This window comes from Lates calcarifer, linkage group LG16_LG22 (assembly GCF_001640805.2).
Source record: "Lates calcarifer isolate ASB-BC8 linkage group LG16_LG22, TLL_Latcal_v3, whole genome shotgun sequence".
NCBI lineage: Eukaryota > Metazoa > Chordata > Actinopteri > Centropomidae > Lates > Lates calcarifer.
In genome coordinates, this window is record NC_066848.1 from 23,161,533 (window position 1) to 23,188,432 (window position 26,900).

General features: G+C 41.0%; 1 protein-coding gene across 1 annotated transcript in view; it reads left to right on the top strand.

Moving 5' to 3' along the window:
- Positions 1-25,572, top strand: part of thada (THADA armadillo repeat containing) — an 86,602-nt gene extending 61,030 nt beyond the window's left edge. The window contains 7 exon segments of the mRNA XM_051076651.1: positions 4,555-4,940; positions 8,591-8,715; positions 10,494-10,566; positions 11,216-11,366; positions 11,570-11,683; positions 23,480-23,655; positions 24,974-25,572. Of these exon segments, the coding sequence (XP_050932608.1) occupies positions 4,555-4,940; positions 8,591-8,715; positions 10,494-10,566; positions 11,216-11,366; positions 11,570-11,683; positions 23,480-23,655; positions 24,974-25,294 (1,346 nt within the window). The 3' untranslated portion in view covers positions 25,295-25,572.
- The last annotated feature ends 1,328 nt before the right edge of the window (positions 25,573-26,900 follow it).

The following is a 26,900-nucleotide window of genomic DNA, read 5'->3' on the forward strand; positions in this document are numbered from 1 at the left end:
TTGAGAGGAGTCTGAATGGAATTTGAGCCTTTAAAACAAATCAAATGAAAGCACTGAAAACTCTAAATATGGCGTTGAACTCTTTCACAGTGCTGTTGAAGTAGTATTAATATTTTGGCACAATAAATCTGCTAAGTTATCTGCTAAAAAATTGTTCTTTTAGTAGTATTATTTAACAGTAATTTTGTCAGTATAGTAGTAAAACTTCCTCATAAATTTAGGAATCTATCAGCCACTGAGGCTGGTAGACAAAGATGTCATAGCTTGCTGTTATTTATATCACGTAGACACTTGAAGCACATCAAGCAGCCCACATACACACGTATATATATGTAGGGACAGAGCTTTTAGGGTAATTAGAGGGAGGGACCCTAGTAAATTGTAAAGCTCCATCAGCATGTAAAGGAGGTCAGCTCTTTCACACTGGCAGACACACACACACACACACACACGTAGCGTCTGGGGTTTGTTTTTCACAGTTTGGGTAATGATGGTGGAAGCTGATGTGAAATCCCAGCTGTGTGCTTGCGTGTGAGAGCACGTGCAAGTGTCTAGCCAAAGTTCTAGCTTGACACAGCAAAGCGTCTTTACTGCCACTGGGCTATGGACGGGGCTAATGGAGAACCAACAAGCTCACTGACATACCAATCTGCACCAAGTGAACAACCAGCAACACTTTCTGTTAGTTTCTGTGGCATGTCAGTACAAACCAAACTCTTCATTTACTTTATAGAATTTAAGAGCATGCACATGTACTTTCATCATATGGGGAACTTCTTAAAATACACTGTGTTGAAATGGTGATGTTGTTGAACTGTAAGGTTGGCTAAGGTTTATTTTACCCAGATGTTGTGGTTACATTCAGTTTAAATATTTGACCTGTACTGTAAAACAGGCCATCGCACATATACTACTTGTGTTCCTTCCTCCTGCTCACACATAAACCCTTGCAAAGGACAAGTCTCACCTACACATGTGACCCATTTGGAGTTTTCATTTGTCTGCGTACTGAAAGCATTGCACTCTTTTGGGGTTGTTTTCATAGCTTCATTTTACAGAGTGGAGTTCTGTTTTGGGTGTCTACACAGGAATGTTAATAATACCTGGTTAATGTTCTTACAGGTTTCAAGTTTCATGTGCTAAAATGTCATAATTGTGAAGTGGAAATCAACAGAACCACAGGACTTTGTAATGTTTATCATTCTCATCAAGTTCAGTCTGATAGCATGCTAACATTTGCTAATTAGCATTAAACGCAAAGCACAGCTGAGGAATGTCATATTGAATATTTTTGGGTTCTGGGCTGTTAATGATATCAGCTGGGACTTGGGAAAATAATATATGTATTATTCACTATTTTCTGACAATTTATAGACTAAATGATCAGTGGTTTAATTGAAAAAACAAATGCCAGATTAATTGATAATGAATGAAAAGGTCCTTGTCAGTATTAGGCATAATAATGATTATAACCAGATGACAGTGCGAAATAAAAAGGCAGGGTATGGTATTACCATGGTTGAACATTTTTGTCATGATAACATTTTTGGCCGTAACACCCAGCCCTGTGTGTCTCTAAACCTCTGAAACAGCACTTAAACCATCATTGCTAACTAAAACTCTCAGCTGACACCTGCACCAGCATTTAGTAACACAAAAAGTCTGGAGCCCTGCTTGCATTGTCTTTTGCTGAGCCAGGCCTCAGCCCAGAGTATCCGAAAATATCAAATAGTAACCACAACTCACTGGAGTCTGGACTCAGTCCAGCTGCAGGTTTGCACACGAGCAGCACAAAGAGACACAAGTGTTGTAGACACAGATTTAAATAAACACAGCTGTGGGAGAACAATGGCTATTTATGATCAGACATGAAAAATCACATTGAAATGGCCCTCACAGGGATTCCTTTCATTTGCTGTGGGATGCCTGACCCCCCCCCCCCACACACACACACTGTATTTTAATAAAGACCATCATAAAACAGCTTTGCATCCTGACTAATGATGTTTTTCCTCTTTCTTCCTTACTCCTTTCTAATTCTTTCTTTCCTCATTCTGACTTTTTATTTCTTTTTTCCAGTTATCAACTTTGCCTTTTCTTTTTTTTCTCTCATTTTAATCTTTCTTTTTCTGTCTCTAATTAGTGCATTTGGAGTCAGTTGAAAGTATTTTTTGGGCCTCTTCTTGATTTATTCCCTCTTACTGTGTGTGTGTGTGTGTGTGTGTGTGTGTGTGTGTGTGTGTGTGGGTGGGTGGGTGGGTGGGTGGAGTGATTTGTTTGGCAGTGATTTTTTTCAGAGTCAGGTATGAATCAGGACCATAGCATTACAGTTGAATGCATCAGTCTGTGACTAGCTAATGCATGTTGTTTCTCCATTCATTTCTCTCTCTCTCTCTCTCTCACACACACACACACACACACACACACACACGCACACACACACACACACGCTTCACGTTTCTCTCTGTTCCACCATGACAGGCAGCCGTTTTTTCTTTGACACGCTCCCATTCTCCTTCAGTCATCCTCCTCTCTCTCTTCCCTTCATCATTGGTGTCATTACTGTGCCCCTACCCCCTATTATAACCATTAGGCTATGCTTATTTGGCCCAAGACCCCCCTTTGAGGATCAGGTTCCACAGTAACCCAGCCCATCTCTAGGAGGAATGCAGCATTTCCCGCTCTTTTGTCAGGCCACGTTTTGAGTGGAGCTGCAATGCCAGATTGAGTTGCACTGGGTTTCATAAGCTTTTCTGTGTGTGTGTGCGTGTGTGTGTGTGTGCATGCATGTGTGTTAAACTAATTGAGTTGGCTGTCAAAGCAGGGTCTGTGTGGAGTCTTGGAGCAATACTGTAGGGAGGAGCACAGCTTTAGAATGGCATTGGGTTTCTCTATAGTTGCCCTGCCTCTGGATTATACTTATATTTCAGAGGAAGTGCATGTGTGCGTGCGCATGTGTGTGTTTATTTGTGTGTCCATCACTCCCCAAGGGTGTATGTTCACAGGTGGCTGGGTTGGCACAGCCATGGGCATTTCCAAACAGACACTGACGCAGCCTTTCCTATAAAAGTCAAAATAGAAAGGAACAGAGGACACTGGCTTCTTCAGTCTGGTCTGTTGTCTGCATCTGTTCGCTTCACAAAGGGCTGTGTGTGTGTGTTTGTGTGTGTGTGTTTAGCTTGTAGAGAGGTTGGACTGGATACATCTGAAAACACTGTGAGCTCCTGGGAATAGCTCATTAAACAAGCATCCTTATTATTGTGAATGAACATAGCTAGCTACAATAGAGTCAAGATAAGCTGAAGCTTTATCCACCTTCATTGGGAACTGGGTAACACTGCAGGCCTTATCTATCTCTTAAAGTAATGGCTTTTAGGGATTCAGAAATAGCTCTCTGTTACATCCATTACATGCTCCATTATGGCTTCATTCAAACATGACAGAACTATTGTGGATAGAGCAGTACTGCTCAAACTATATTCAGCACCTGGTGTGTGTGTGTGTGTGTAGCTATGACACTGCTGGAGAACAGTGGTGAGTTGAAAATAATCATCTGATGGAAGAGGAGTGTTCTCAATGAATGCTTCTGCTGTCATCTGTTTAAGAAAAGGCAAACATTGTCCAAGAAGTACCTGTGAAAATGAATGAAAGAAAGAACATTTAGAAATGTTGCTTATGATGTTTTTAAACACAACAACGGGGGGTGGGGGGTGGACTGATCCTCCTCAACATAATGAATGATCATAGGCTCATCCACAGTATTTCTTAGGTTAATTATAGTGATTTAACTTGACTTGTGAATATATTTTTGCTTATTAAATGACTGTTTTATTACAGTTTTCCTAGAGAGTAGGCCAAAATGCACATTACCTCTGTCTAACCTTGCTCTGCTGTAGCTTTATATTAATGTTGTGGCATTCAGTTCAGATATGAGCCATGTTGGAAGTGTTTGCAACATGGACACTTAAAACCTTCCAACATGTGAAGCTGTTATAACATAAAGGCAAATGAGAGGAGAATTATATATATTATATTATATTATATTATATTTCATATATTATTCATTATCATGATGAATGTCAATTTCTTTGAAGTTTTAAGTCTTATTTTTGCTCCTGAGTGGAAGTTGAAGAAACCCGGCAGTTAATTGTTAATTGTGGTTTTAAACTTTTCTTTATGGTCAGAACATGACAAACATTTCACAAATCTGGGGTAGAAAAACGATTATACTGATAAAATCTAACCTAAAAAAAAAGCATAGCTTGTGCAATGCATACCTCTGTTCCTGGGACATGATTGGAAGCTCATGATTCATTTCTGTGCATGCTATCTAAGCATGGAAATTCATTATATTGAACATTTATTGACCATTTGTCATAAAATTATATTAATTTACTGTGATAATTATTGCTATTATTTTATCGCCCAGCCCTAAGAAGAATGTAGAATACACTTTGATATCATCATAAAGTAAAGATATCATGTAAATAATAAAAAGGGTCTTCATCCTCGTCCTGTTTTGTCAGCTAACATGAGAGTTTGTGTGTTTTTCAGAATCAGAAGTCGGCGAGCTCCGTCAGCAGGCTCTGTCCGTCCTGATGGCCTCAGAGCTGGTCATCTCTGAGCCTTCCTCTACCACCCTTGGGCCTGGCAGCACCCAGTACCTGCTCAGCCTGGCGCGGGTGGCCCTCAGCGCTGGCGTGGAGATCCCTGAGCTCTGGAGGAGCCGTCAGTTGACGAGCCAGCTCCTGCAGTGTCTGCTGCAGTGCCCGCAGTACGAAGTGAGGGAGCTGGTGCTGGAGGGGGTCCTGAGGAAGCTGCAGGAGGAGGAGGAAGAGAAGGACAATGAGAAGAGGAGACCTCAGTGGCTGGACGAGACCACACTGTCTAACCTGACCACCCTGGCTCTTCATGAGACACACCCCCAGTGTCTGGCCAAGGTGGGACCACACACACAAAAACATTATGAGAGGTGCTTTATTTGTTGTATGTTTGTTTGAGAGCCTGTATATGTGTCTGGTTGTTTTATAGATGCACGTGTGTGTCTGTGTGTGTGTGTTTGTTACAGGCCATAATCTCAGTCCTGTCATCACACAAAGAGGCACACTTTCCAAAAAAATATGTTTTTTCTATTCATCACATTTTCACTGAACCACAGTGGCATTTACTGTAAATTGATTAAATGTCCAAATCCATCTCGCGCAGGCTTGCGTGAGAGGCTAATCGGCCGCAGGGGACACGCCAAGCAGCCTGGCAGTGAGCTGACTCTCTTCTCACTTACACTCACTCATGAGAGGTTTTTCTAGGCTTCCACTGTAACGAGTTCTGGAGAGGAAAATGCGGCCTATTTCCTGTTTGGGGACAGAAGGTCGTATTTCAGTTTGTTCATAAAGTGAGGACAGGCTGGACTGCTCTGTCCTGCTCTGTTACTCCTGTCATTAACACTCCTCCAGAGCTGACTGGAGTCACCACTGCTGGGACCTGTATGTGTGTTTTCATGCTGCTGCAGACTTTTTTTTTTTTTTTTTTTTTTTTTTTTTTGGTGCCTGTTCACCAGGCACTGCTTTACAGGCCAGCCGTTAATGTTTAAAGTGTCGGCCCCGTTAAGTGGAGCCTCCCCTCCGCCAAGGACACGCCAACCCAATGGGCCAGTTGCCATAGTTCAGCCTGGACTCCGCTGAAGCATTCTGGGAGAGGAGCAGCAGTAGGCCAAGGACATAGTGTTGGTCTGCCCATGATGATGCTTCCAAAGTCTGAAGGAAACTAACCTGTCATCTTCAGTCCTTATTCAAAACATATATTAGATGACTCACAGAGGACACTGACAAGTACGATGGCAGTCTGATCGGCCCTGAAATAACTTTTTAAAAATATTGAGAAGACAGAAGTTAATGCAAAAAGTCATATGGCTGTTTATAGCATTTTTGGAGCTTTATGTATAATATTTAATATTTATTTTGACAGATACGCATACTCCAGTTCCATCAAGATATATGTTTGATATTAAATGGTAACAGTGTGGGTTGAAAAGGGGGACTAAATAAGCACTTCATAGCCACATACTGTACAGTATGTATTGTAATAAACAACTGAGGCTAAAGCTGAAGCCCTGGAAAAAAGTCAGCATCCTCTACAACTAATGATCCACGTAGGAGACATGCAAACAGCATTACTCTTTAGCTGTAGTGTAAAGCTGGTTAGTCCTTAAAAAATGAATGATCACCCTGCCAATCTTACATAGCTGATCATTGTTGGTCCTAAAAGCAGTTGATTAGGATTTTACTGTCAACAACTAGACTGGTGTGTAGTGGACCATAATGAACTGTGAGAAACACTTAATGCTGAATACTGCTCTGAAGCAGCACTGTAGCAAGTGTGGCTGAAAAATGATATGATATGAAAAATGTAAAGTCTGTCTAGACAAATATATTGATTAGCCGAATGTTTTCATTTTATTTCTGTTTCTTCAAAGTTTTGAGTTTATTCTGCTGAATCTTTCTTTTTACTGAGAGATAAAGATAGTCACGACTGTTTTACCCCAAGCTGCCAGCAGATACCAGTAAAAAGCAGCGACACACTGAGGCAGACAAGGCGATAGAGACAGAAAGAATGAGTGTTAGAGAGCACTGTAATGCAAGCTAGGTAGAGCGTAACCTTTGTATTTCTTAACATTTGTGTGTCTGTTCATGCAGGGTGGGCGTCACTGTTTATTTGCATGTTACAGCTATGAAAGTCCGTACGAGTCTACGCCTGAGTTGGCATGTTTTCTTGTGACTGTGTATATTTGAGAACGTGGGCAGTCAAGTGTGTTGCAAGACGGGAGCTCATTAAAGCGGGTTTTAAAAGTCAGAGGCAGCAGAGGTGGTGAGACCAGCTGCGCCGGAGCTAACAGTCAAATACCTGGCAGACAGACAGGCAGGTGAGCGGTGATAAACAGGCTAGAGATTTAAGAAAAAAAAAAACACCTCAGGTTTTCCAGTTATGCAATACAGACAGAGAAATGAATGACCAAATGAATCATGACACTGGCTTGGCATTGCTGGCCCAATGACTGATTCACTCTCTCTGGAGTTAAAAAGAGCCAGTGAATGTAATGAAATAGTGTCTAAAAAATAAACTGTATGTCCACCACAACTCCTAGAACAGTATAATGGGCTGCTGCAGATATGGACACTACTTGACAGTATGAAAAATGACAACATTAGCACTTTGTGTACGCTGTGTAGTATTGTCAGAAATTCTAACTACAGCTTAAAATCTCTTGAGCAGCTTTGCAGTAAGCTGCATTAATAGATTTCATTGGTCACTAGGGGTAGTGGAACAAACTGAAAGCACAACTTTAACATGATATCACATCAGTAAGTTGTAATACATTGTTACATGTGTTAATAAACAGTGGTTTATTTAAACAGCAGATACAGAGCAACATTAGGATTTTTTTAAGTCGTGTTTCCAGCCCAAGTCCAATATACTGCTGTGGCTGGAATTTAGGTTGTTAAGAGTAGAGTTTACACTTCAAAGTTTGTTGATAATTCTCTGTGTTTTTGTTACTACAAGCAACCCTTTTACATTACGCAGAGTTTTATGATCCACAACTTATATAAAAAAGTGTTAAAAAGTCTATTTAAAATGGACTTTTTAACAGAGTAAGTTAAAATGACAGACACGTTAGCTAAGGAGCTCTACCTCGCCTACCTTGTCTTTTTACTGCTCACATGCACAAATATACAGTCACGTACACATACACACAGATGTTTACACACAGACACTGCATACACCCGCTCGTGCTGCTCTCCACCCACACAGATGCTGTAAAGCAAGCTTTATTTTAAAGCTCTAATAACAGGTTGGGGCCTCGAAAGAAATAATAATCATTGAGATATGCAGGAGGAATGTCAACATGTGTTCTCGGCTGGATGTGTGTTTTTAACGGGGGTCTCACGCGGTGGAAAACAAGTCTTTTCCTCCTCTGACTCGGTCAGCTGCCTCCCTCTCTGGAGGAGTGACCGGGCAAAGAAAACAGCACAGGAAGGATGGAGAGGAGGGGGAAGCAGCGAGGGGTGATGGGTGAAGAAAATCAACTCTAGGAGGTTAAGCTGAACGCGTAGAGTAGACACAGGACAAGGACCATGTTACTAGCTGATGGAAAGAGGGAGAGAAGTGGAAAGTTGGATATGCCTTCAATCATACGCTTCTTTTTGTGCATGCATGTACTCATCTGCATCCATACACACATATAATTGTGTGTTGTGTGTGTGTGTGTGTGTGAGAGAGAGAGAAAGAGAGAGAGGGAGAGAGAGGCAGCTGTGTACCCGTGGTTTGGGTGTGCGTAGGGAGGATCTGACCGGTGTGGTAAAAATACCCTCGGGGCAACTTGCCAGCCGTACTGCAGAGAGGACACCAAAGCTGTGTTGATGGATGGCCCTGAGCAACTTCCCCCCACCAGTAGCCGTGTGTGTGTGTGTGTGTGTGTGTGTGTGTGTGAGAGTGAAAGTGATGGTGGTGAACAGAAGTGACTATATCAGTATCTTATATAGTATCTCTTACTCCTGTAACTTTCTCTTTTTCTCTGCCTCTGTCCTCCTCTCAGGTCCTTCAGGTGCTGTGTGTGTTGATCTCCAGTGGTGAACTCCTATGGAGGGATGATGGGAAGACTTTGTCCCAGGAGGAGGTCCTTCTGCACCTCTTCACACTGGCTCAAAACTCTGTTCACAGGTCAGGGAACATGTAATGTTTTATAATACATAATATTTTGTTTCCTCTGGGTCAGTGCAGCATGTTGCCCAGGGGCTCTTCGGGGGTTAGGCCTCATCCACAAAGTGTCAAACCTCAAGTCAAACTCTGTTTCAAATATTTTAAATTATTATACTGCGACATTTCTTTAAAAACATTTTTGATTTAAGGTAGATGTTGTGATAAAATCTGGACCAAAGTGGCACACAGGCCAACATCACCATCCTCAGAGCCACATGACTAAAAATAAATGAGACTGCATTGGAAATACAATGTTTCATAAATGTATTCTCCTCCTTGAGATATTCATAATTATGTTGTTGCACGTGGTTGTGTTCTGGAAACCTGCACACCAACTTGTAGAACTGTCCTGAGCTGAAGGATCAGGATCAGTACCTGTTGCGACTTTAATTCATTTCAAGGTAACTGCAGGAAAAGGGAGGCAACTGTGTTACCCCAAAATGTCCGCTCCCTCCTGAAAACCTGCTGTCAAAACAATCCCTAAGCAATCCCTGACTGGCCTTTAGCTGTGATGGATGGAAGAGACGTTCTGGCTCCATCCTCTTGTGAAAGAGCCCTGATGCTGCTGTGGCAGGCTGGCTGTCAGGCCCTTATTCAGAGCCAGACTCCATGGAGGAGGGGGCACACAGGTTCACTGGCTGCACCTTAACACTGCACCTGGGTACCCGGTGTGTGCTGGCACCTTTCTGTATGGCTGTTTCTATAGCTGCTCGTGTACTGTTTCAGTATTTACATCCATTTTCCATCTTCCACCCACATTTAAACATAAATGTGGATGAAAGCTAATATTTGTGCTCTCATCAAACCATCATCAGAACACTGTTCCTATGCTACATTATTCTCAAGTGTCAGGCTTAAGATATTACTTTTGGGAGAGCTTATAAGTTCATGAGTCATAGGGCCTCTCTTACCACAAACTGATTTTGGCACATGCTGTGCCAGTGTTTGTGTGTGTGTGCATGTACTGTAAGCCCTTTGACATACATTGACAGACACACACACCTTCCCTGACAAGCCACTGCTGTACTTTTCTCACCCCAACAAGAGAATACAGGCTTGAATAAGGATTGGATTACAAAGGCTTTTAGCCCTGTAAAGCCTTTTCCTGGCCACAATCTCTGGACCCAGGGATCCACTTTCCCTTTGGAGCCACCCCAGGGTTATGATTAGAGCCAGGGAGGGATGAGATTGGGTTGCTGGCTGCCCTTGTCTGCCATGTGATTGAATGGCACTGGGGCTATTGTGATCCATAATGTAGTGGTGAGTACCAGCACACTTCTTTTGTGGATTGTAAGTCAATACAGTTGAGTGATGTGTGTGTGTGTGTGTGCGTGTGTGTGTGTGTGTGTGTAGTTGACTGCACCGAGTGTTATGTGTGCGTAATGGTTTCCACAGAATGACCTGAGGGGCACATTATCATTTTCAGACCCTCTCACTGCACTCACGTGGCAACTTAAAGGGTAGTTTCCCCTAAGTAACAAAAACATATTTACTCACTACTCATAACCCCAATAAAATTCCATTAATCTCCATTGTATTGGAGTGAGGAGTGAGATCCTTTGAGATCCACTTAGGTGAAAATGGTCATGTTTATACAAATCACTACTTTGCCTGAAAGGGATTTACAGTCTGTACAATGTATGACACCCTGTGTCCAGAAACCCCAAAGTCAGATTAGAAAAAATAGTCTGACCACGTTCAGCATTTGGACACTAGGGGTGTTTGATTTTGTGTTTCAGTGTGGAGCTTCACTGTGCTGCCCTGACCCTGGTCTCTCAACTCGTGGTTCAGCTGGTGAACTCTGACCCAAAGGTAAAGACTTACACATGTATGTTTTAATCATTTCTGACCTGGCACAGAGGAATCTGTTGGTGGCCTCAGAGTTTAAACTCACTGAAAATTCAGAAATGTACATGAATGAAGTGCTGGTTGTTACCACCAGCCATTAGCCCTGTGCTGCTTCGTCTTAGCTTCAGCTTGTAGCTCAGCAGTCAGTTTGCTGCCCCTGCTACAGGACAGTGTTTTCCAAATGTGAAGTGAGAGCCAATACACAGACTGATCAAAGTGAAAGAAAAATGTGGAGTGAACGGACCATTTTTCAAACACAGGTGCCACTAATAACACAACTAATTATAATGAATTGCAATAATTGCTGAAACAGAGCCATTGTCAGTGTTATTAGTTCCACCTGTGCTGTTCCTGCCATGACAAGTCCAAATGTAATGAAAAACATGCATGCAAAGAAACTTGCAGTTCATGTCTTGATAATATTATTTCAACAAACTTTAACTTGGCCTTTTTTGCGACTAGCTTCCCCAGTTTTGTTACTGGTCTGGTCTGATCTTCTGTCCAAAGTTATGATTATGAGGAAGTTGTGATTTAAAAACTAACTAAATGATTTCTGGAAGTTTTTGTTTCGCGTGTGAAGAGTTTTATCTGATGTTACAATATTTATTTCTAGGGTGCAAGTGCAATGTCTTGCTTGGCTCAGTGGGGGGCGCTGGTGTGCTCATGCTGCAGCGAGGAGCAGCCAGTGGAGGTGAAGCTGATGGCTGCCAAGGTGTTGGTCAACTGTACAGACACTCTGCTGACCAGCCCTCATCTGCCACTGGGTGAGTCTCAGTTATGGTCAAACTTCCAGTGCAGTTTAGATACACACTTCAGTGTGAAGAGAAATGTTTGTCAAAATTGTGTTGCTAAACATAATGCAAAAATGGTTTTCTGAAATATTCTGATCTGAAATGCAGGTCTCAGGTGAGATCATTGTGGCTAAAGAATCTGTGTGTATCTACCTGTGTGTGTTTGTGTGTGTCAGGCCTGTCCACTACAGTTTCTCTGTGGGGGAGTCTGTTCACATTACTGCAGGATGAAGATCAGGACGTCCGAGATTCAGCCTCTGACTTCATCTCCAATGTACCAGCACCTCTCAGTAAGCACGCACTCCTGAGTTACACACACACACACTTATGTTGATCTTGGTCACTTTTGGGGACATTACATACATTGCACTCATTTCCTGGAGTCTTACCCTAACCCTAACCATAACCACTACTTGCCTAATCCTAACCTCTTGTGTAACCTTAACCTAACCCTAACTTTAACCACTGAGCCCAAACTCAAATTGACTCCCAAATTAACTGGTCTTCAGTCTGGAAGTAGCCTGTGACACACACACACACACACAGACAGACACACAAACAACTGTATGTATTAATAAGCTCTTGCAGACTAAGTGCTCAACTGCTCAACTCATGTACATAACCATGGTAACACACACTGTACGCATCTTCTTACTTGCAATATACATGCACACTCACTCAGATACAAGCACACAACAGACATAATGCATACCCGCTGAAATATACACACACACTCTTATGTATAAACACACACTCACATAAAAACACACCACAAACACATGCTGATGTTAAAAAGGGTCGATGACATCATTTCGCACTAAGGGTGGTGAAGCATTCCTGGAATGACGGGCGCTAATTCTAGTTTGGGAGTTGGGACATGAATGAAAAGTGTGTAGTGTGTGTGTTTATCTGGTTATGTGTCATTGTATTGTCATACTCTGAGGTCGTTTTTCTTGGGAATTAAAAGATGCCAGACTTTACCAAATGAATATGCTCAGAAATGACTCAGGTAAACACACACATACACATACCAGTGACAGGATTATCCACCTGTGAAGGACCCTCACAACTGTCTCGGTCACACACACAGGCCTGACAGCTGACAGCTCTCAAGTGTCCCTCAACTTCCTGTCATTACAACACTCACTTCCTGTATTTTTCCAGCTTTCCTCCAGGAACCACCCTCATTGTGTCTGTCGCCACTGATAGTATCTCATAACATAACGCTAGGCAGCAAAACATCTAAAAAGTTTCTGCAGCCCCTCATTTCAACGCTGTTTATGGGTGGGAGGGCAGAGTCATGAGGGAAGACACAACTCCAGGTTATTTGAGCTAAAGGCTGAAACAGTTGTAGTTAGCATCCAGGGGAGAAAAAAATGTCAACTTTTCCTTTAATGGCAGAGAATGTGTCATGATCTGATGGCCCAGGGAGTTCATTTAAAATTCCTGAAGTGTTTTGATACTGGGATTTTATCCAAATGTTGTGTGTGTGTTCTATATGTGTTTATGTACATAAGGCCAGACAGATTCAGATAAGCTGTCAGTTAAAAATCAGATAGGAGTTCAACAACATGACTAAGATGGAGAGGTTTTCTCTACAACAGGAAGAGAACACAATAGGCATAATTACAGAGTGGGTGTCCTGTGTGTGTGCGTGTGTGTGTGCGTGTGCGTGTGTGTGTGTGTGTGTGTGTGTGTGTGTGTGTGTGTGTGTGTGTGTGTGTAGAAAAAGAGAGTGGGGCATCCTCCTTTGTCCATCCACATTGACTGCTCATTTGGAGATTACAGTTTTTCTCTGCGTGTGGGCGGCAGTAAGTGTGTTTCTTACCGTAAACTGGCTTACATTTCCTCCTGGACACATGTCTCCACTGTGGGAAACGAGTGTTTGTCTCAGTTCTTTTGTGTGACCTTTCACTCCCCAGCCAAGCCACTCAAAACCTACTCTAACCTCCAAAGTGATCATGAAAATTGCACTGAATTCCTGGTTTATTTTAACACGTGTCGTACGCACTGCAGGAATGTGCGCACAACACAGAAAGAAGAAATGAGACGGTAAATTGGTAATCTTGTATCCAATGAATGAGTGACTTGGCCAGAAAAGTTGAGTTCCTCATGTAAATGAAAAACAACAGAAAAACCCAAAAGAAATCACATCCCACTGGCTGTAAAAAAAAAAAAAAACAAAACCTTCAATTGGAAAAATATGTCATCTTTCTACTTTTAAGGCTTAAACTCAAGCGATGTTCTAAAATTAAACACACAACAGTGAGCTGGAAGGACATTTCAGTACTTCTGGAGCTATGGCAGAATTTAATGAAGTCATCATGTCCTCAAGAACGCACTTATTGCTGTTTCTAGGAGAACGTTTTTAAGTGTATGTGTGTCAGTGTGTTAATGGGTCTTGAAGTGCATGGTTGCGTGACTAAAAGAGAGTTTGTATTTGTGAGTCTGCTTTAATCTGTGTTTAATGTAAATTTGTCTGAATGTGCAGGTTTTACCGGTCACACTGGAAACTGGCGAAGCAAAATGAATCTGTGCATCTTTGATATACAGGCATTTCGGCCCAGAGGCTCTGTGACATAGTGACAGGGCCAGTTAGTGAACTAACCTTTGTGCTAACCTTTGAGTCACACCAGATTAACAGCCTAAATGACCTATTCTTGTTGTGTTATGTATTTGTTGCCATTTGTGAGTGAATCCAGACGCAAACAAACAATGTATAGCTCCCTGTAAAATGAGTTCAATTGGTTTTATTAGAGTTATATTAATCAGATTTTATTTTGATATAACTGCCAGTGACAGAGCATTTGCAGCTATTCTGCCAACAGTTTCTTGATATGTCTGTGGGAGATATCACTGGTGTCACTGGTGAAATTCACACAGTTTATTCAAAAGACAAATTTGCATCAGCTTTCGTCGCATAATTGTCTGTATATTATTCCTCTGTGGAGCAGTTTGCATACCAGCAGGGTTGGAAAGAACTGGATGGTGCAGTGTAGTTAGATAAGAGGATCAAGATGTTGTTAGGTGTATTTTGATGTTTGAATAGAGACCAGGGTATTGCTTATTTTGTTTTTCTGTATAGTTGAACTTGCATTACAGATTCCTGGTCAGATTTCGGTAAGTGTTTTCAAGAGTTTGAATGTGTGCCACATTGTTAAAGTAGATAAGTTCTCACCCACCACTGCAGAGATCTGGTGTTTGATTCCAGTAGTGAGACCTCTGGCTTGGTGACCTGTATAATATCTCTGGTCAGCAGTCATTGCCTTGTGTCAGAGTGCCAAGCAAATAGAAATGGAGTGGTGCAGCCTGCTGTTCCACACCATAGCTGTATGGCAAAATGCTGCGCCAGTGGAAAAAACATCACTAATGTGTCTGTGTGTATGTCTGTATACCCTATCACTGAGTGTGTGTGTTTGTGTGTATCCTTCCCGTCCTCTTCAGGCCAGCCAGCCAGTCTGCTGGGAAGTTGATGTGTGTGTGTGTGTGTGTGTGTGTTTTATGACCTGCTGTTGCAGAGTCAAGTATCTGAGGTGTTAGCTGCTTCAGATGGAGGTGACGACTCCTGGCCCTTTGATATGGAGGACAGCCAGAGATGTGAGAACAGAGACAGATTCTGCAACACACACACACACACACACGCACAATCACACAAAAGGACAAAATGCAAAACAATCACCCTGTTTTAGAAATAAAAAAAGTTACATTAAAAATGTAATTTAAATGTGTAACCTTGTAGCTTTCTTCAGGCGAAAGCTTTTTTGGTGTCTTTTCCTTTCCACAGTGATTGTTTTGGGTCTGAGGTAAACACATTAAATAATAGATATTCTTTCATCATTAAACAAGACTAGGACTCACCTTTCCTTTAAAAAGTATGTGAGTGCTTTGAAAATTACTTGTTTTACTTAAAATAGTTGAATCTTTCTGAAACTCTGTCAGGTGTGTGCTTATAGTTTAGACGAGTTATAGTAGAAATAAATCTGTTTAGTACATGCGGGGGAGAAATCTGTGCAGATTTACATCAGGTTAGTGAAGGTTCTTTTTCCCAGAGCTGTGATCCACAGTAGAGCTATTGTCCTGGACAGGAAGAGCAAATCTAATTTAACCCCATCCCACCCACTAACACCCCCACACCCCCCTCAGCCCCCCACCAGCATAACCACTACCACCACCACCCAAATACCTCCAGACTAATTGGGTCTGAAATCAAACTCCACTCACCCTCACTGGACCTCCAGCACTGTGACAGAGTCAGGCCAGGAACAGAGGGATCACTTTATATATAGAGTACAGAGGGATTTGGATCGGACGACAGTGTGTAAGAACTGGGAAGACAAAAAGCAAGGAAAACAGAACTACACAGTAATCCTCACTTTATAAATAAATGTGCGTTCTTAAACCAGTTACTGGATGTTGCATCTAGAACAAACTGATTACATTCTACATAATCTACTTTTTCAATATTGAAGCTTGCTTGTAGCTTAGAAAAGAATTAGCTGGTATCTGCTATTATATCTGCTATAAGGACCAGGAATTCACTCACAACAGACTCTCCTCACGTGTATCTTCTGAAATATCAGCCCTCCAGTTCTTTACTCTAAGCCACCTTCAGATTAACAGTGAAATGTTCAGCATGTTCAATAGAAAGATGTACCAATTTGGATATCAGATCTCTGCTATTTGATTCCTTGCTTTCACTTCCCAGCAGTTAGATTTATACCGCTCTCGTGTCTGCATGTTTCACATTCAAAGCTACAACCAACACTTGGTTAGCTTAGCTTAGCACAATGAGTGTAAACAGGGGCACACAGCTCTGTCTAAAGGTAACAAAACCATCTACCAGCACTTATATAGCTCACAAATTGCCATATTATATCTGTTTGTTTCAACTGTTTAAAAAATGTAGTGTAAAGCAAACTGCATTTTGTGATCTTTTTTATGCCCTGACAGCCAGGCTTGCTGTTTCCTGTCATTTCCAGTCTTTGTGCTAAGCTAAGCCAAGGAGCTGCTAGCAATAACTTCACATTTACCATGCACATTTGAGAGCGGTATCAGTCCTAAAATATTGAACTGTGTCTTTAAATGATACAAACTTTCCATTAGTGAATAAATATTGAATTGTTCCAAGTCTCCCGTCCTGCTGTCTGTTTTACCTACTATTCTGAGGTGGTGTTGAACTCTGTTGAATGAAGTGCAGCAGTGGCCTCACAAACTTTGCTGACGTGCCCCATATTTTCCAGGCCATTCTCAGTGAACCATTATCAGCCAGCTCGCCTGGAGTAACCTACTTTGCTTACTGTAAAGCCAACAAATGCCTGTGCAGAATGTGCCATTCATGCATCCTTTCCTCCAGTTCATTCATTTACAGTGGATAACACAGATGAATGGAAGTGAACAACCTGACTGGGCTGGAGGATACTCATTAAACAGACCTTGTCCTATTTTAGCACAATAGTCGCTTAACCATTAAAGCTGGGTTTGTGTTGGTTTATGAGTGTGTTAGTTTATATATAAAGTCTATAGAAACTGGAAGCAGTTTACACTGCTGGAGAGTTACTCAACATTTGATTTGCTCTAAGCTTTACTTTTAGAATAAATAAGCTGTTACACACAAACAGACATGGTGTTTTTGCTGCTTTCACTGTCTTTCACTCAAACTGCAGTGTGAGGAATGAGATTTTATTGATTTGGTGTGTGGTGTGACATAAAGTCACATGTCTGCAGTAATGACTATTGTCTGCAGGCTGTGTCTGTGTACAGTGTATTCTTTTGCTAAAGTTGCAAGTTATGATACTTGACTGTGATGTGTTTCAAAGATAAAATTGGAGTACAGAGTGTCTTGGTGTAGCTATTTCACAATCTAACTGTGTCAGACTGAGGCGGCCTCGTTGTGCATCCTCTGTTGTTGTGAAACAGGTGTAATCAGACCTAGATCTGATAGTAGTGCTCATTCTAACTCATTTGTACCTGTAAAGTTTACTTCATCAGAATAGTTCAGAAAACAAAAGACAAACAAAATCCTTATCAAACATATTCCTTGTTATGTAAATGTTAGAGCAATTTAACATGGCTGAACAAGTTCAAGTCACTTTTACATAAAAGTCACAATGACAATCTTACTAGGTCAGACTTTCTGACTTTCGGTAACACTTTGAACTGAATTAAATGGCGTCTAATTAGTGTAAAAGCAGTGGCAGCACAAAGTAAAACATGCATAGAAAGAAATGAAATGTATGCAAATGTTTTTCCTACCCAACTAACTAACATCATTCTCATATTAACATCATTCTCATATTTTTTTCATTTTCTTGTATTGAATGATACAGAAAGGTGCTTCTGATATTTCGCTTACCCTTACTGATATATATTTGGTGGACAAAATACCAGAATCACCTGTCAGTGCTTGTATAATGCAACACAAGGCAAAAGCACCGTTAACCAAAACTATTTGTTTAAATCAGTGCGTTTCTATAACAGTTTTTGCTTTCATGAAGGCAGGATTTACTGCAGGTCTCCATTAGTTTCAGCTACTTAACTGTCTAATAAATGAAGAATGTAAATGTGAATGTCCTGTCATGTCTGAGTAAAGGGACATTTACACAACAGACTCCTACATCTGCATGACAAAAGGGCATTACTTTAAAAAGGCTCTCCACCTATTTTACACATGAGGTCAGGGCTACATCCACACCAACACCTTTTTGGCTTGAAACACATCACTGTGGAGGCTTTCCGAAATAATGCTGGCCCCGTTTTAGTTTGAAAACTCTGTGGCCGCGTGTTAGTCTGAGAATTTTGTAAAATGATGAAGCAGGCACACACTTTGCTTCCTGATTGGTTCTTATCAGCATCGACCAGGGCCTTGACTACCAGTGGTGAATGCATGGATAATGAATTCTGAGCGTTGCTGACCTCTGTGTCTTTGGTCGCAGCTGTTGTGCTGTTAAATTCGTATTTTTTTCCATTGATGTTTCTCGTAGTATTTTCTGCAACTAAGCAACCAACTGCAGAGCAGATAATCTGCTGTCTGAACAAGCCCATGCCTAGTGTACGTGAATGGTCATGTGATTTACATTTTCAGGCAGGTTAGTAAAGATGGAGATTTTCTCTGATACATAGCTAAAATCTGCCTCTTTTGAGATCTTCTTTCTTAATGGAAACACAATACTAAATTGCTAGACGGTCCTTTGAATTGACAGATGAATCCAGCGGTGTTATATATTCCATGTCTGAAAAAGGCTATAAACTCAAACCCCTAGAACTCACCGAACATGAGTTATTTGCAATTCATATTTCATTTACGTCTCAGCGGGAATGAAATGACTACAGGTGATGGCGGTGGTTCCATGATAGAGACAAACAGGAGCCTGTCTTGCCCCCCTTGTTTAGCCATTGACTTGTATGTGATCCTTGACTGAGCCAGCCACAGACTGGACTCTATGACAAATGCTGCTACAGCAAACTCAAACTACATACACAAGTATACTCTGAATGTTAATGCTCACTATTCACTTAGTTTTGTCCTATTGTCTTCATGTTAATTTTTGCTGGTGATGTTGTTGTTGTTTCTCCAGAGGAAGTCAGGGCAGTAAAGTGTTTTTATTTCACACCTCAGTCTCTATCTCACACCTATGCTTCCTGGTGTCTCGGCTCCACTGTAGCGTCTGTTGCTGTGTCTGTGTGTGTTTTGTGCGAGAGGGAAAGGGTGTTTCTTTGAGTTTGCGTTAAGATTAATGTTGTGGGTGTTTTCCCATTATTGAGTGAAACTCTTGTCTCTGTTATTTTGTAACTGAGAGACTTGTTTTCAGAATGGCAAAAACACACTCTCAGGCTGAATAAAATGAATTTTCAGAAGCTGCAAAGGACCAGCTCATTTCCTCATCTGAACACAGGTTAAATCCTGGACATGTGGCCCTGGTTTGACAGACAGGCTTTGTCCAGGCTGTACGGGATACAGAGCTGACTGTGAGACAGGGCAGGTGTAGCTGAGTCAGTAGTCACTGGTCAGTCTGTAGTTTATAGACCCAGATGGGATGGGTATAGTTAAAGCAGTAAGTTGAGGTTTGTTTTTTACAAATATCTATGGGAAAAAAGTCAACATTCCAAAGTTGAAAACATATTGTTACATAACATAGAAAGATAATGTGAAGGAAATAACAACTAACCTACAATAGATAAGTCAAACTATATACATTCAGATAAGCTAGGTTGAAACAGGGAAGGAAATGAATTAGCACTGTAAAAAGATCAGATTACTTTAGTTTTCTTGAATTTTTTCTTTGTTTGTTTTTGTGTTCATTTGTCTTCTCTTTTTAAAGCACCTTGTTGTGTTAGCGTTAGCATTTAGCTGAAAGCACTGTTGTGCCTATAAGAACAGCATCAAAAAGCCGCTAGCACGGCTATAGTATATTTTGTTTTGCATATACTCATTGTTGTCACTTGTGTGTGCAATTACACTGTTCAGGCAAACCCTGCTATGAATTATCATGTAGTATGGAACTGGGACACAGCTTATAGTTACAGCCCCATATAATTATGAGCTGTAAGTTGATTTGACTGTTTGGATTTTGTTTCCAACTTAAGAGATCAGTGAAGAGCAGTGTTACAGTTTGGAAATCCTCTTTGGAAGCAATTCCTCAAAAAAGGTGATGATATATGCCTGATGAAGGGCTTGTTATGGTTCAGGCAGATTTACATAGAAGGCACTTCTAAAAACTGAGTTGCCACAGTCTCTAACAAGGCAACCACAGATCTCCGTCAAGTAAAAAAAAAAAAAACTCTTCAGGAGCACAGAATGGTACAACTGTTAAACTGTTTCCACAAGTGGCATAAGGTTAAGTTTTTCCCTCACACTCCTGCCCTGCCCAGCTCAGATGAGTGCCAGTGGATGCCAACTGCACAACACAAACACACACAGCCTCACCCCATCTTACTCAAACCCATTCATTCTCCAACTGGTGCTGATATTGTCATTTACAGAGACAAGCTTGTCGAACATAAACTCCCAGCCTTTCATCACAAACAATACCCACATAGGACAACACTCATACCACCTCACACACATACACACACACACTACACACCAGTAACAGCATGAAAGACAATCCCCTTGAGAAACAGAGTATTTTGCGCCAAAATCTCGAGAAGGGAAATCGCGTTAAGCGATGTGTGAAACCTCCGTAGAAAAGTAGATAAATTGAATGCAGCTAAAATTTCCGATTATGGGAGGGGGCAGGGGTCTATAAAGGCTTGACATCAGAGGCAGGGCCGTCCCAGAGAGAGGCGGCTTCTTGGTAGTGAAAGGAATTTGTCACTCAAGCTCCTAAACTCTTAAATCTCCTCTAATACGGTACAATCAACAGCCTCTAATGTTCACAGACCAGCTTTCCTCTCCGCTCAGACTTCAGGCTCTGCTCTGATTTTACGCCTCCTCTCTGAAGAGGAAAAACAATCTGGGTTCCCAGCCCCGTGTGTATGTGTGAGTGTGTGTGTGTTTTATACTGTATGTGTGCTGATGGGGGTCTATATACCTCCTCCCTCCTTCCCTCCTCTTCCCATAGTGGTAGTGTTTTGGCTAGTGACTCTGAAAGCCTTTTGAAGTCTTTGGTGTTATCTGGGTGTCAGCTGTGGTGAGGATGGTCAAGGTGGGAGAACAGCACTCTCACACACACTCACACACACACACACAACCTGTGTGTCAGATAGTTCCCGCGTGGACAACTGGAGATGGTGAATTAAGTTGAACATTATGTTCTCCCTCTGTTTGAAGTGTGTGTTCTTGCACTCACACTTCCTCCACTGTCTCATACAACACTAACACAATGAGAGTATAGGCCCATGACAGGGCTGTGTGTGTGTGTGTGTGTGTGTGTGTGTGTGTGTGTGTGTGTGTGTGTGTGTGTAGAAGCAGTACATTTACATTTATTTTTCATGGGAGTTAGTAGTGGCAAAACCCAACATTACATTCACACATGCAGGCAGTCCATCCATCCATCCTTTCATTAACATTTAAATAGGAAGTTGAGCTGAACATTTGTTCTTTCTGTGTGTGCATGCGCATATTGGTGTAACATGCAGAATATTTCTGAATCCACTTATACACACCCTGATGGTGGTTGGTTATATGAGTTATAGTTTTGTTTCCCAGAAGGCTGTCCAAGCCCAGAGAAGACACACATGCGCACACATTCACACTAAGTTTGGAACATACTGTCATCTCTGCATCATTCAAACATTGCTTCTCAAGCACCAACGGTTACATATCCACAAGAGACAAAGTTATTGAGACAGTTGAAGTCAGTTGAAGGCAGAAAATTCTGTTTTCATGCAGACACTCCAGATTTCTCCCCTACCGCCTGCCACATTTCTGAACCAAGCCTGATACATTTATTTCATATTTGATAATCCTACAGACTAAAGACTTTGTTCCCTGTTTTTGGACTTGCGGTGACGTGCACGCACACATTTTTTCCTTGGAGTGCAAATCCGTCTGAATTTTACAAATAGTGTACTGTTCAGCTGTGGAAACTGACTTATTTAGAATTATTTATTTCAGTTTGAGTTTTAGTCAGACTTTGGATTTAATTATTTTGGATACGGGGACACACCACTGCAAGTAATGGTTTTTCCTTTCATGCCACCGCATCACACGATACTCCGTGGGCCCGGGACTATGTCATTCACATGCACTGTGTAGAGACCCATTTAGAAAACCTGTGCGTAATGTACACGGCTGAGAAATCTGTTTTCTCTAGCAGAAATCTAGCCATGGTATCCACGTTCTACTAATCCCCCACCTTGATTGGGAAAACCAGGTTTCTCCTGCTATGATTTTTAAGAAATCAGGTAACTTCAGACAGCTGACAAAAACCTGGTGACTTGCGTGCCTCCCTCTTTAAAGCCTAACAAAGTGATTGTTGACTAACCAGTGTTTCAATTTAGGCAGAACTCTAACATTTTAGCAAATTTCTTAACCAGTATCATCCATCATAGCCAAAGTGATGAATGCTAATGCACCGTTTCTTCTTAAGTGTAAATTTAGCATTGTTACATTATAATTTATATATAATATATTATAGTGTCCACTGAGTGGAGATTTATACATCATTAAATTTAAATCAAATACAGTAACAGGTAGGAATACCTGTCAGCTAAGTTAGCTTGCTGACAAAATGAATGTTATGGCACTTTTAGGTTGAAAGGGGATAATTAAGGAATGTGCACCAGTTTCTCGTTAGTCCACACACACTAGTAATACTGTAGCATGTCTACTAAGTAAAGAAATACTCAAACTAAATTCAATGCTAAATTAAAACACTGAATTCTGACATTCAGATAAGCAGTTACTAAATATTTACCCATGTCCATTTACCCATACCCAGCTTACTAACAAAACAAACGTGAGCTTAGTAATATATGACCTGTGTAAAGTTAAAACAGGTAATCAATGGAACATGGTCAACACATCTGGCCTGATACTTTATTAAAACTGTATCAAATAAAGTGGGAAACTAGGATCACTTAAAATTACATTTGAAAAACTAACACTATAATGTTAGACTAAATGGCCAAATAATATCAGTTTCATTAGCTTACAATGCATGTTATCCTACCCATTCAAAAGTGCATTCAAATTATTACCTGTGAAATGTGTGTTTGTCTGTGAGTGTATTGATAAATAAAATAAAATCTTATTTATATTTACATAGGCTTTAACAGTCGTGTTTGACACAGTGCTACAGAGCAAGCTAGGATAATATTTACACATAATTAAAGTCTGTACTTGCTAAAATATTTCCTAGTTCCTAAGTTTTAATGGTATCCAGTTTCATAAATCAATAGTTTAACACTAGCTAGTAATTACAAAGAGTTTAGGAAGGGCATTACATCCAAACTCAGTAATGGATTTATGAACATTCTTTTCAGTTGTATGCCTGCACCGCTAACCTCATTATGAACTTGAGCATAACCTTAGATCCAAATGCGAAGGTCCTCAGGTCATTCTAAAGATGAACTTTAACCTTAACTTTAAGTGTAAAACAATGTTTAAAGACTTTATATAATTATGTTGTCTCATCTGTCCTCAGATATGACAGGTGTGTCCGTGTGTCCTCCAGTAGCAATGGACTCAGGCATGGGGCTCCTGTGCAGGCTGTTTGAGCTGTGGGGACAGGTTCCTGCAGGTTCCCTCGCTCTGACAGAGTGGCTGCTGGGAGATGAAGAGGGCAGTGATGAGGCAGTTGCAGACGAAGCTTCCAGTCTGGTGAGTATCGCTCAAGTAACTCAGTCACATAGGAGCAGAGTACCATGAGTGTCCAGGAATCTGTGTTAATGACCATCAAGCTGATACATATTGACAGCTTACACTGTTACACTGTGGTACAAGAACATCACAAACTGTACCAAGATATGTTTAAGACAGAAGACTGCATGTACTTGTCATGTTTTCCATTAAGGCAAACATATGACTGTCATGGTTTCATATTCATATTCATAGTGCTGAAGGAAAACATTTTTGAAAACATTTTATTATCAGAGTTTTAAGGTAGAGCACTGCTTAACACTATTGTAAACCTATGATTTAGGTTGCTTTAACATTAGATAGCTATAATGCCATTCAGAGGACCCTCTGCTTGTTTCCACTGTTCAGCATAATGCTCCTCCTCATTCCGTATTTGTACTATTTATACAGAATGGTGAGGTTGTATGAAAAGCTCACCATTAAAAGGTGAGGTATAAAAGGGGCTATTGTGTCTAAAGTGTAGAATCACAGGAACAGATAGAACTATATCTTATTTTCTTTGTTGCTCTGCTCATAGTAGCAGTCAAAATAGCTGGGCGTTTTATAGCCACCAAGGTTTCTTCACTCCAACCACTGTGTTTAGCTGCCTGTTTAGTTTTGGTTTCTGTTTAGTTGCTGGGTTCTTTCCACTGACTCTGTTGAGATACAGTGTAAGACACAACTTTAAGTATTTTTTAACTATGGCTTCTTGTGGCTGATTGATATCTTCAGCTTTAAAGCCCAGGGCTAAATTTCTTAAAGCTGTGCTACTCAATAGCATATATATTATATTAACAATGGATCAAATTATTATCTGTTATGTGAACAGTGTTGCTTGTATTGATGAACCCACAGAGAATTTTCACCGAATTTTGCAGGTCCACTTAGTTTAAAGCATTTTAATATTTAACATTTTAACTCATTGTTTTGGTTTTCCAGACCACAACTTTACTGTTTTGATCACTGCTTTATACCAGTGATTTGGTTATTTAAACTAAAAAAAGCTCAAGCTAAATTAATAACTAGCTGGTGAACATAGTGGAGAGCCAGATGTTTCCCTCTGGAGTTAGTAGAAACAGAACTAACTTGTCAGGTGACCAGGAACATGACTGAAAATTCAAACTAACGTTGCCCTGTGTTTGTTGGATTTGTAAATAGAGCTGTTTTTCTTTAAAAGGTGATAATATGTCAGCTGTGTGTTGACAATTTGCTCCACTGCTTCCAAGTGACCAAAAAAAAAAAAACAACCAAAACAGCTTTAAATTAAACTCCAGTTAACTGACATTTTGTTCTTGACCAGGATGAGGAAGACTTCCTGTTTGAGAAGGGGGATCTTAACCTGTGGGCCGAGCCTGTCCAATGGGTGAAGCTGCTTCACGGAAACCTCAGCTCCCTCATCCTGACCTTCAAGCAGACCCAGTGCTCAGGAACCACCAGCCAAGACCAAGCCAAGCTCCAAGCACTTTTAACCCAGGCCCAAGCCAAGGCCCTCAGCTCCCAAAAGGCCCTGGACTCCCTCCCTGTCCTGCCCCAGTTTTCCTGCACCGTGGAGCATGCCCGGCTGACGCTGCGGCACCAGAGGGCCACGCTGGCTCTGGATGTGCTGGAGAGGCTGAGGTAAAGGAAAGTCAGACTTTCTAATATTTCAAAAGGGAAGGTTTTCAGATAAATGAATGAACAGCTTTAGTGAACCAACACATTAGACCACAGACTGGCTTTGTGATCAAGTCTTATTATTATCAAATTAAGGAAGTAAAGGAAACAATTGTATTTCTTTACTCTGTACTTGTTATTGTTTTACAAATATTGCTCTCACTGTTTACCAGATGTGTTTGCATTTTTTATAATTACTGTTCCTTGATATCTTTTGAAATAAAGATTATGTCTCAAATTACTACATTTATCTATTCCAATGTGCTATGTTTCCTAAAAGAAAAGATTAGCTCGAATGTCTCGCTTCTTTAATGTTGATATTTCTGTAAAGAGGCAGGAAAGAGAAGAAATAGACAAAGATGATATTAATATTATGTGAACACATGTGGAGAAGTCTGGCAGTTGTGAAGCCATAACAATAATTCAGCCACAGCTTTTGCACAACAACACTTAATGCACTGTTCTCTTATCAGTGGGTATGTGTCACACGACAAATTTCAACAGTGTCAGTATTGAGTAAACAGAGCGTTCTGCTTTCTCCATGTCTACCAGGGATTTAAGGTTTGGAAGAAAACAACTCAGTGCCTAAAGCTTCGAGAACTAACTTCAATGGTGTGATTGTGCAGCGGGCCGAGCTTTATGACCAAGGCATGGGATTGTGAAAGCAACTGTTTGCGCTGACACGTCACCAAAGTTGTATTTCAGTTTACCCTTTGACTTCTACTGTATGTTTATACGAGGTGTTATTTTCCTGTGATATTTAATTTACTGCAGGATTCTTCCCATTGGACTGTGTTTTTACGCTTCCCTCTAGTTTTTTCTGGTTATGTAATTAAGAGGACGGCACAATGGACTACTGTCCTCCCGTGTGTGTAAAAATGTGTGTGTGGATCCACACTGCCCCGCTCTAAGAGCTGGACCTTTCTCTCTCCCTGGTAGCCATGTTCCCAGTTACAGTAAAACTGATGTAATGTTTTGGAACAGCCCGACATCCCCCAATAAAAACAGAGCCGTGTGATGGGAGAGCGGTTTCTGTGGACAGGGACATGTTCAAGGGATTTCTCAGGAGCCTCGCTGTGTCTGTCCTTCACATTAAACTATTTATCACAACTTGCAAAGCGCAAATAGTCCTGGGGCAGCCCTCAGCCTAATTTTAGGGTTGGTAGTAGTAGATTCCAAGCTCTTATGTCACTTGTTTTTCGCCTGTTGCTATTTTCCCTTTTTTTTTTTTTTTAACCTCCCTCCTTCCTCCTCCAACCAAACCATTCAGCACATAAGAGAATATTGAATCATGTCACAGAAAGAAAATCATTTTTAAACCACTCTTTCAGTTATAATCCTATATGGAAAAGACTTAATGGTTACCAGTGTCGCAGAAACCTGCAATTTCTGGTGATATGTGTTGCACAATGTTTTTACACCCTCTGGACCAAAATATCAGCCTTTCGGAACCCTGATATAGAGTCCCGTGCTCTGCTGCCAACTCTGCAATCTTTCCACTGTGGTTTTTAAAACTTGATATAATTCCAAGAGTAGAGTGGAGTAGTTTGACATTTTCATGTGAACATTCTGCC